This window comes from Nanorana parkeri, unplaced genomic scaffold, assembly GCF_000935625.1.
Source record: "Nanorana parkeri isolate BGI_ZX_2015 unplaced genomic scaffold, ASM93562v1 scaffold486, whole genome shotgun sequence".
Lineage (NCBI taxonomy): Eukaryota > Metazoa > Chordata > Amphibia > Anura > Dicroglossidae > Nanorana > Nanorana parkeri.
Window position 1 is genome coordinate 809,774 of NW_017306754.1, and position 12,066 is coordinate 821,839.

General features: G+C 41.8%; 1 protein-coding gene across 1 annotated transcript in view; it reads left to right on the top strand.

Moving 5' to 3' along the window:
- Positions 1 to 12,002, top strand: part of LOC108790594 (pinopsin-like) — a 26,276-nt gene extending 14,274 nt beyond the window's left edge. Inside the window, 4 exon segments of the mRNA XM_018560899.1 lie at positions 1,330 to 1,512; positions 3,205 to 3,350; positions 8,496 to 8,735; positions 11,865 to 12,002. Of these exon segments, the coding sequence (XP_018416401.1) occupies positions 1,330 to 1,512; positions 3,205 to 3,350; positions 8,496 to 8,735; positions 11,865 to 12,002 (707 nt within the window).
- Positions 12,003 to 12,066: the final 64 nt, after the last annotated feature.

Below are 12,066 nucleotides of genomic sequence, written 5' to 3' on the forward strand. Positions count from 1 at the left end.
GCCCCATCGTGATTGGACGGCGGCGGACCGTAGTGTGCGGCCGCCGGACACCTTACACCGGCGCCCGCAACTTCCCCACAAGGTCACCGCTGCCGCCCCTCTGAGCTCTGTCGCCCCGAGGCCGGGGCCTTGGTGGCCTTGTGGGAAATCCTAGCCTGACTGTATGTATTATCTTTGTGGTAGTAAAAAGATCATATATGATTGATGAATAATACAACATATTGCAATATGCATTTCATACCATTCTATGCAACTTATGTCATTTCAGGTAAACGCATATGTTAATTACAGTATTGTATATTTTACACAAGAAGATTTACAACATATATACTTGCAGAGATAAACAGATAACCTTTTTTCAGAGTTTTGAAAAAAAAATGTCAAACAATATATTCTGTTTATGTTAGTAACATGCAGCCATTTAATTTCTATGAATTACATTATTTTTCTATGTATTTATGAAGATAAGAGAAAAGCTGTCAGTATCCACAGCACATCACATTCAGACACTGATATGTACACATAAGATTAAAAAAAACTATTGACTGGCAGCTAGACTGTTTGCAAAGCATGGTCATGAATATCACTGTCATAGAAACTGAAATGAGAAAAACTAAGGCTTCTAATCTGTACCAAGTAAGCACCATACAAATACACTGAGCAACACTTGTCATTACAAAGTTATTTATTTTGTGAATGTGCAGTAAAAGCATTAGACTGACTGCAAACAACAAAAACAATGCATTACAAAGAGCTTACCTATGTCACACAACAGTACTTTGCAAAACACAAACTTACAGTGTAAGACTGTGAATAACTATTAATATTGCAGTTTATATACCGTGTTTCCCCGAAAGTAAGACCTACCCTGAAAGTAAGACCTAGCGCTATCTTCATGAGCGGAGAGCGGAGAGCGGACAGCTGCAGCCAGGTACACATAAGACATCCCCCGAAAATAAGACCTAGTGTCTTTTTTTGTGGAAAAAAAAATATAAGACACTGTCTTATTTTCGGGGAAACACGGTATGTGCAGTAACAATAACATTTCTTCCTGTCCTTAACAAGTGACACTTATGCAGTTCAGAATTCAAACTGAAACATCTTCAACAGTTTGATATGGGAATTAAAAAAAAAAATCTACTTCAGTTGTTCTGACATATATGAAACCCTTTTATATATGAAACTATTTTTTCCTTTATAACATTAAACCAGCTAGAAGGCATGGCGGCCATTTACTCTTTTAAACACACCAAAATATGGATTAGCACAAACTGAGATAATAGCCTTTTCAATGCATTAGTAACACACAGTACTTTCTATATGTTGTAGGTATTGTGGGCCTCTGGTCACTGGCAATATTAGCCTTTGAGAGATACCTAGTGATCTGTAAACCCATGGGGGATTTCCGATTTCAGAAGAAACATGCTATTATGGGGTGTTCATTCACCTGGATTTGGGCTAGCATATGGACATCTCCACCTCTGTTTGGCTGGTGCAGCTATGTTCCTGAAGGTAAGCCAAATTCTTTTTACCAATTAAGGCCAATTAATATACACACTTATAAAAAATAACCACAGTGCAAAACATTAAAGTTTTATCTGGGTCTAAACCAAACACTGAAATGACAATTGTTTTGAACCTGCTAAAAGGTTTCTACCGAGTATATGACAGGTAATCCCTATTGTACACTATTTGTAGAACTTAAAAATAAGTACCGTAATACAGTGATCACTGAAGACCCATACAGTGCAGTAACCTATTGCATCTAATCAGCTTTCACCTGTTGAAAGTCAGTGCAATTACAAATGATTGTTGTGTGGTTGTTGTGAATTACTTGCACTTTATAAGTTGCTCTTTGACTTTGTTAAATAAGCTTTACTACTTACACTGAATATTACTGAGTACGGCATATAAGACAGAGATAATGACACAGTTATTAACTTACTGACTGTGGAAAGGCTATAACTTCTACTGGGTTTGTATTGCTATCTCTCTATTGTCCCACTGGTGACATTTCACCTTATTTCCTGTTTTGGTGATACAAGGACAAGAAATGAAAGATACTAAAACAGGGACTGCAAGAAAAGGGTTTTATGGTAAGTACAAAAATCCTCTTTTCTTTCTTGGTCATTGATGGATACAGGAATTTAAATACAGTCAGGATGTCCAAAAGCAGTCCCACCGAGGACTGCCCAACACAGCAACAACTGGCAACAGGCCCAAAAAGAACTGGGAACTGCCTGCAACATAGAGGCTACTTGAAGGACCAACGCCCGAACGGATAAGGCCACCTGGAAGGAACAGGTACCAGAAGAGGACCTAAACAAAAAAACAGGTCCTGGTGAAAAGGCGAGCCAGTAAATCTTACACCCCTGACCCCTAGGGTCACAGGACAAAAATTCCATGCTGAAATTGTCTAGTCATACAACTATCCTTGTTAAGCAAGACTTGCCAGTGAAACTCCTGAATCAATTAAATTACAACAGCCTCAAGGGAGTGTGACATGATTTATGAGTCCGCCAGGGAACCCAAGAATTTGAACCTACAGAGTTTACATGATGGAAGGGATAGGGTGCATGGGAAGCACCTCCACATGGGTCCAAACTGGTGAGATGGAAGCAACCAGGTAGAACTGAAGGATGAGATAATGCATCCTCCCTGGATGAAAAATGTGTAGAGTTACTGCAGTGGAATCCACTGAAGACTGATCCTGCCTATCCCTGATCTCAAGCTACAGGTGTAGGAGACCTATCTGTTCTGTGGTACCAGACTGTAGCTGATAGCTGATGATGGAGCCTCAGTAAGAGGAACCATTTACCAGCCATCTAATGGATAGGCTACTTAGGAACTGAACCCGCATCAGCGTGGGCTAATGTGGAACAGGAAAAAAAAGGACGCATGCTAGGTAGAGGAGGAGTTATCCTGGGACTGGCTTGTATCCTGACAGTAGTAACCTGACAGTATCTGTGTCCCTTAATGGACAAGAAACAAAATAATTTTATACCTCTCTCTCTGTTACCATTGGAAGGATTTCCCTTCACTTTTTGTCCTGTGATACACTATTGCTGCTGGAGCTGGATTTTAAAGCACACATTGTAATTTTTAACTTTTTGTTATTAGATAGCATTGCTCAACAATTTGGCCTTTACAAACCTGTCAGTCTTATTTTCTGCCTTCTTAATACTTTCAGTAATTCTCATTTAGGTCTGAGGACGTCGTGTGGACCCAACTGGTACTCCGGGGGTACAAACAATAACAGTTATATCATGGCCTTATTTGCGACTTGCTTCGTTATGCCTCTTAGCACTATTATATTCTCCTATTCTAACCTCCTAATGGCACTCCGAGCAGTAAGTACCAAAACTACACTTTTTTCCCAAAATTCACATTTCTATTCAAGTTACTACCTGTGTTTTCATACTGCTATAAGTTTGATCAATGTAATATTCAGGGGGTTTCATTTACAATATTTTGAAGTAATACAATATGCTATATCGTGATTTTGCCAAAATGCACAGCTCCAACTCAAAAAAGAAAAAAAAAAAACAGACGAAAAAACAAAAGGAAGGCTATTAGGCGGAAAATCTGAAAATGTTTCCTGGGTACTTTATACCAACCCATCTAACATACATCCAAAAAAAGCCACATTATGGGGACTAGTATAAAAGAGTCTGTAGAAGTTCTCATAAAGAGTTTTTTTTGGGTGTGTGTTTGTTAGAATAAACAGAAATAGGAACTATACCGCACTCCTTACCGGGATCCCCACTTGATGAGGATGGGTGCTCGAAATGACTGCGGATGGCACCGCCACACATGAACAATAGAAAAATTTCACCAGCACACCATAAGTTGAAAAAGCAAAACATTTTATTGCCAATAGCTGTATCTTATTGGCGGTGAGATACAGCTATTGGCAATAAAATATTTTGCTTTTTCAACTTATGGTGTGCTGGTGACATTTTTCTATTGTTTTTTAGAATGGCCCAGTCCAAAGTAGCGTGTGCCACAAAGGTATACTGGAGTACTGAAGATCAAACAGATGCATCGCGCTAATCGATAATCATAATACGTGAATAATAAAGTGCTAGATATCAAATAAATCACATATAACCCATATGGTTCATAAAAAGAGACAAAGTGCCAAGATGTAAATAACCATCCTTCTTATAGCTGTAGTGCTCAAACTCCCGGTGACTGTGAAACACACCGCACTCACCAGACTTCCATATTCAAAGAGGCATAACGATCCCAGTTCACAATCACTCCTTCACTCGCAGTAAGAGCTTCTTCCTCCACTCTGTGCTCTTTCACTGAAAAGCTTCCAGTTCAGGTGAGGTCATTTACAAAACGTATCTGTTCCCCAGAGAGGATAATAAACACATGGGGGTTACTCACAAAGCTGCCGAAGGCAGCCAAGTGAATAACCCAGCTGAAGTCAGGTGAGCCAAACAGCGTTTGGCTATTCACTTCTGCTCAATACGGCTGATTTCAGCCAAACGTCGGCTGAAATCAGCCGTTGATCGGCTGCCTTTGGCTGCACTTTGGTCAGCCGAACATGCTCTGCTGCCACGGCCCCCCTGTCTGCAGTGAGATGGGACGCGTGGCAAAACATTGCCTGTGTTCCGTTCCACTGTGAATGCAAAAAAATGCTGAATGCTCTATAATTTTGCATTCATAGTGGACTGGAATGATGGCAATGCTTTGCCCCGTGGCCGATCGCGGAGCGTGGCTGCCGTGCCATTGATTTCAATGCACCGCCACGCCCCCTCCCACCCCAGAGCGAAGGGGGAAGTTTAGTGAGTGATTGCTGTGCGTTCCAGCAGCTACCACTCTGGAACGCACCACAATTGGTGTGAACAAGCCCTCAGTCGGACAAAGCCACAGCAGTGGTGTACGACAACAATCAGGGAGGAACCACACTTCTCACTGCTCAAAGAGAAGCAAGCCAGATTCTAGCTTAAGGGAAAACTTCACATTCCAGTCCTGCCCACCATGCATATTCCACATGTCGTGGAAAATTGTCAGGTGGACTTCCACGATCATCAATGTCTTGACTCTGGAGAATGGCCTCTTCATCTGGGGGTTGTCCAAGACCTCTGTCAGAGGTGGTAAATGCTGGATGTGGACCTTTTGGCTTGCAGATTCAACAACATACTGGACAAGTTTGTGTCCAGGTCCAGTGATCTTCAAGTCGTGGCAGTGGTTACTTTGTGGCATCAGTTTAACCTTATCTACGCCATTCTTTCTCTGAATTTCCTTCTTCATCTGCTTTGCAGAATCAAAATGGAAGGCATTCTGGTGATACTTATCCCACCAAACTGGCCCAGATGGATGTGCAACTCGGACCTCATCAAACTCCTGGCAGCCTTTTCAGGATTGTCCGTATCTCTTATTTTAAGGACTGGTTTACGACCCTACTTTATGGTCACTGGGTGTACCGGCATGGCTGTTGAACCCTACTTTATGGTTGCTGACTTTACTGGCATGAATGTTGAAGCCCAGTTTCTAAAAGATAGGGGCCTCTCTGATTTCGTTATTCCTATGGTCCTAAAAGCTAAGAAGTGCACCTCTCGCAGGGTCTAGCATCACACTTAGAAGGAGTACTTTGCATGTTGCAAGGCAAGGAAATTCCATTCTAGGACATAATCCTTGGGATGCATCCTGACCTTTCTCCTGGATCAATATTTGGTCTTGAGTTCTATCAAAGGTCAGATCTCGGCTTGTGTGATTCTTTTGCAAAGATCACCACTACCTGCTTTTAATTCCACCTTTTCTAGGTGGCTTTGGCAGCTCATCATTTAGGCCTATAGGGTTAAGGACAAGGTTCCACCATTTCCTGTCATAGCACACTCGACTAGATCAGTAAGGGCTGCTTGGGCTTTTCAGCATCAAGCATCTGTTTCTCACATTTGAATGGCTATCACCTGGTCTTCTGTTCACACGTTTGCTAAGTTTTACCAGGTGGATGTTCGGGCCTCCTCTGATGCCAGTTTAACATTCTTCAGGCTGCTCTGTTTACTTCAACTAACCCAAGATTTCACATGTTTTTTGGGCATGTTAGCATTTTGGACTGCTTTGGAATGTCCCAGTTGTCACGAGATCCTTCTGTCCCTTAAACATTTAAGAAAACAGGATTTTTGACTACCCTTAAAATCCTATTCTTGGAGATAATTAAAGGAGAACTATGACATGAGTGATTTCCACTCACCTCATAGTTCTAAGCCGACCTGTGACAATGAGACTGTCACAGGTCAGCTCAGTAGATCGGGAGGTGAGGGAACACATACTGGGTTCCCTCACCTCTGGATCCTGTCACGGCTCTCTGCCTTGACAGGGGGAGGGGCTGGATTCCCCTCTCCCCGCTCCGATCTGCCAGCGCTGACTGGCGGAACGGACGGGGGAGGGGGCGGGTACAGCTGGCTCTGCCTCTAGATAGGCAGAGCCAGCTGTCACTCACGCAGCTGGGCGGATCCCGTCATCTAAGTCGGGATCCGCTCCAGGTGCGGCGTCTCAGTATACCGCGAGCTGTAGCTCGCGGTATACTGAGCTAAGGGTAACGGGAGGACGCTAGTTTGTGTCCTCCCGTTACCCCAAGGAGAACTATGGGGAAAAACACTGACCCCATAGTTCTCCTTTAAGGGACATAGGTCGCACTCTGTCTTATGATGCAGTCCTACTATTGCTGTTCCACAAAACTGAAGCATGACAGGAGGGGTAATACCATGATTACTTAGAGATTTTGTTCGTCAGTGTCCAAACTCCCTTAGGCAAAGGTATATCCCCTATTGTCCCAGAATCCTGACCCTGTGTCCCTTAATGGGAAAGGATTTTTCTGTATACCAAAGATGCTGTTTTATAGACCAACTAATAATGATGACAGTATAAAGCTACAAACAACATGATTATATGTACACTGAATACAGTTAGATGTACACATATAACTATATTCTACTTACCCATAGCGTTATTTGTTGAAATGACCTCAGCTTTTTATACAGTTTTGTAATAGTCACATGCTTTGCGTTGTGCATGCAGCAAAATACATTTGCCTGAGATAACCAGGTAAACAACTTTCAAGTTAACAATCCATTCCAAAAAATAAGCATTGATTAAGTGGGGTTTTCAGTGATTAGTAAAACTTTTTCTCAAGATGTGCATATCTGATCCATTTGCAATTTTGTACATTGATCTGCATACTAGTTCCCCTTCAGAAAGCAGTCCATTGCTTTTAACTCATTCACTTTTGGTCCATGAGATTGTGGGATCCTGCCTTTCTTTAGTTGCAGATTGCACAAAAGATTGTGCGGCAGAATTCTTCTTGTGATATCATAACCTTTAGGAAGTACTGTGCCCTTATCAACTCTGCCCTCATAAGAAGGTATAGTACTTCCTAAATTGGCATATTACATTACGGGGGGCAGCAAAGCCCACTCTGATATTCTGAACCCTCTGCTCCTGAATAAAAGTGGGATTCTTATTGGATCACATACAGGTGAAACTCGAATAATTAGAATATCGTGCAAAGTTCATTTATTTCACTAATGCAACTTAAAAGGTGAAACTAATATATGAGATAGACTCATTACATGCAAAGCAAGATAGTTCAAGCAGTGATTTGTCATAATTGTGATGATGATGGCTTACAGCTCATGAAAACCCCAAGAACCCCAAATCCACAATCTCAGAAAATGAGAATATTACATGCAATCAATAAAACAAGGATTGTACATAGAACAATATCGGACCTCTGAAAAGTACAAGCATGCATATGTACTCAGTACTTGGTTTGGGCCCCTTTTGCAGAAATTACTGCCATTACTTTTGCACGATATTCTAATTATTCGAGTTTCACCTGTATACTTATGGACCAGAAGTCCATGGGTTATAGGCAGGGGGCCTGCACACCATCACAATGTTGTCATTCTTATGAATAGACATATTTGGGTCTGTTTGTGACCATATTTGGACAGAGTTGGCAAATATCTGTGGTTCATTGAAAATTACAGCTGTCTATTTTTGGCCATTTTGTATGTGGACAAATGCAAGAGAAGTGAAAGGCTAGACAATTGTCACTTGACTACCGTATATACTCGAGTATAAGCCGAGATTTTCAGCCCATAAATTATATTTTAGTATACAGCGTCAGATTCGTGAACATTAATGCCTGTAAAATGTATTTTGAATGAATGTATGTATGATTGTTATTGGAAAGTGGTCTATAATATTTTTTTTAATGCATTTTTTGAATTCTTTTTTTTAAATGGTAGCATAAATGTGCCATTGTGTGAATTGTAGCATTGGAAGTTCTGACTTCAACTGCTATTTGTATGTTCCCAGTCAGTGATTTGTATTGATGCAAGACAGTAAGGCAGGAGCTCTGCAGTAGCATACACCATATTTGTCTCATGACAAAATCTTTTAACCATGCTCTAATCAAATAGCATGTACATAGTTCAGATGTGAGCACAATACATATCTTTCTTGTACTCTAACAGGTGGCTGCTCAACAGAAAGAATCACAGACTACTCAGAGGGCTGAGCAGGAGGTGTCCAGGATGGTCATTGCTATGGTATTGGCCTTTCTCATCTGCTAGTTACCCTACGCTGCATTTGCCATAATTGCAGCTACCAATAAAGACATTGGTATTGATCCGACTTTAGCATCAATGCCTTCTTACTTCTCAAAAACTGCCACAGTGTACAACCCTGTCATCTATGTCTTTATGAATAAACAGGTTTGTGTCTTCTTAAATTAATAAGTAATAGTTTGAGCAGAAATATATATTGGTAGTGCAGATCTGAAAAGTGACTTGTTGCTGCCCATATCTTAACCAGACTTCAAGCAGAATTGAACTTAACTTTGCCACTGATGGGCTCTGCATGCTGATTTAAATCATCTTACATTCATTAAACATTAAAGTAATTCGCTAAACAAACTTGTTTTTTTTTTTCATTTACTTACAAATAGAGTTCACTTACAAATAGATTTCATCTACTTCCTGGTCCACTTCTGGCACAAATTATGTAATGTGCCAAAGTGTTGCATCCTGGGAAGGTTACATGAGCAGAGCATTGCTGGAAAAGCTCCTCTGTAATCTCATGAGATCTCAGGAAAAGGCATTTTCCTCCCCTGAGATTATGTACATGGTCACATGTCCCAGTCACATGTGCCAGAGTTCCAGGAAATAAAGAGAGAGCTAGTAACCTACCCGTACACTGGCGGAACTACCAGGGTCGCAGCGGTCGCAAATTGCGACCGGGCCCTGGTGTTCCGCCACTTGGGGGGGGCCCAGCAAGGAAGTAGAGGGCCCCCCCGCAATCGTTCCGCTCCTTCCCTGTCGCACAGCCACCCGCAGCATGTACGGGCAGCTGTGCAAAAGGGCTGGAGGCTGTCATCGATCTCGGAGAATTTGCTGGCCCCGCCTCTTAGAGGCGGAGCTAAGAGGTCTGTCTCCTCTTAGCTCCGCCCCCTGACCGCCGAGACGAGGAAGAGGGCCATGGGCCTGCAGGAGAGGTAAGGTAAGTTTGGAGTGGGAGCGGGTGCTGGGAAGAGAGAGAGAGAGAGTGTGTGTGTGTGTGTTGCTGGCACTTGTAGTCCAGCACAGCTGGTGGCAATCTGCATTGCTGTATGATGATTATACAGCAATGCAGAATAGCACCAACTATGTAGGACTACAAGTCCCAGCAATGCATTATAGTGGGGGGGATGCTAGTGGTATTCTGCATACACTACTATTATTATAATGTATTGCTGGGACTTGTAGTCCCGCATAGCTGGTGGTATTCTGCATTGCTGTATAATCATTATACAGCAATGCAGAATAGCTCCAACTATGTAGGACTACCAGTCCCAGCAATGCATTATATTTTTAAGTAGGGATACACCAGTGTTAATACTGGGCATTACTCATTACTCATTACTGGGCAGTACTCATACTCGTGAAAATGCCCCGATACTAAAAGCAGATACCGGTGTTCTGTCGAGAACGCCGATCTCAGCATCTGTGCTTACACACAGACCAATATTATCGAGGAAACCGGGATTTATTCACAAAGTATTTTGTTTAAATCGTTAATTGTGACCGATAATAATATTCCGTCCATCATTTCCTGCCATAGAACGGTCACAATTAACGGTTACAAATTAATACTTTGTAAATAAATGCCGGTTTCCTCGTTAATCACGTCTGTACATAAACGCAGATACTGGGTCGGCGTTCTCGACAGAACACCGGCACTAATGAACTTACACAATGCACCAAATCTCTGATCTATACAGATGAGCAGTAATAATAGTTTTGCGTAAGAAGAGTACAGTATGTAAAAATGATGGGGTCCATGGTATAATTTCAGAGGGTGCAATAATTATAAGCTGTAATGAGGTCAGGGGGTCCAAGCAGAATGGACAACCCCTCTCACTTTTTTAGCAGATGTATGCCCATATTACATGTAGTGCAGAATGCAGTATATCTATTTATCACACACACTTTTTCTGTATTACTATCTGTTGTATGAGCTTCCGGTAGGCTTACTGAAAAGATAAAGCTATACTACACCTAATGTAATTAAAAAGCAGGAGTTCAGACAGAATGGGACTGTCCAATAATACTCAATGTCACATAAGTGAGCTGCTGTTAAGACAGTGCACTTGCAGTTTTCAGTTATGTTTCTGGTTTATAATGAAAACTGCCTTTAAATCCAGTACTTATTTAAAAACATTAGGCATATGTTTGCATTAATGACAAGACAACATATGTCAACCTAGGACAGAATGTCATGGGGCCGAAGGTAGGCCTTGTTCAATAACCTCTTCCAATACCATTCTTACTCTGGTAAAGGCTTATATTGTCTAAGGCAGTGTTTCTCAACCTTTTTTTTGGGTCATGGCACCCTTTAAAAGTATGCAACACTTTGAGGGTCATCAGACTTTACATCAGATTCCCCTCCCTGTACATCAGGAGCACCCATTCACACTTGGAGCCCCTCTTTATATCAGAGCCCCCCATCACATCAGGAACCCCAATTTACATCAGAGTCCCCCCTTCATATCAAAGTCTTCCGTCCCCCCTTTACATTAGAGTTTCCCCTTCACATCAGAGGTGCAGTGTGTGAGGTCTGATACAGTGCCCCTAAAAGAAAAGCACATTCCTGCTTCACTTTAACAAATATTCTCAGCAGTGATGGCCAAAAAGCTGTAATAAAACAAGTGAGCAGGATGCAAAAACAGGCAATGCTGAATTTTTTGTGAAAATCAGAGCTGAAGTATAGGCAGAGACAAACTATGCGGGTTGGCTGTTTGTGTTCTAGCAACCGATTACATAATTTGTTTCCAGGATGCTGGCAGCCGGCCTGCACATCATCCTTGGTTGTTATAGTGCACCTACTATAGCAACTAGCTATAGCAAAGGTACCCCCTGCTCAGCTTTTGAGGTTTTTGCAATTTTAATTGATTTTAGACTAAACCCTTGAAGAACCCAGATGACACCCCGAGAAAGGCTGGCCTAGGTTGTCCAGCATATGTGGTTTAGGAGGCTGCACAACAGATATCCAACACTTCCAGAAACACAAAAGTAGACAAGAAGTACTGTTATGGTAAAATTTGATTGGACAGCAGTAACCAGCATCATAATGTGCACCTAGATAATATATAAAATACTTTTACATTTGAATAAAGACTACAACTTGGGGGAGAGATGCTGGATTGGTATGCAAATCGATCTGTCTTGTATACTGGTAATGACAATGCCACCAGAAGATTAATTTAGGATTTCACTAATGGGCCATCTGGCCAAGGGACCACTAGCTGCAGGAGAGATGTTATTCTTGAAGCCTTCTAATTTACAATTTATGTATTTGTTTTACAGTTCCGAAACTGCTTAATGACTCTTATATGCTGTGGACGCAATCCTTTTGGAGGGGGGGAAGAAACAAGCACGGCCAGTGCCCGTACAGAGGTCACTTCAGTGTCTGAAGGAGGTGGAAACAAGGTCACACCAGCATAATAGCTTTTGTATGCCAAATGCATTCTAAAGTCTATTAACTGTGTGTCCCCAACATATATATATA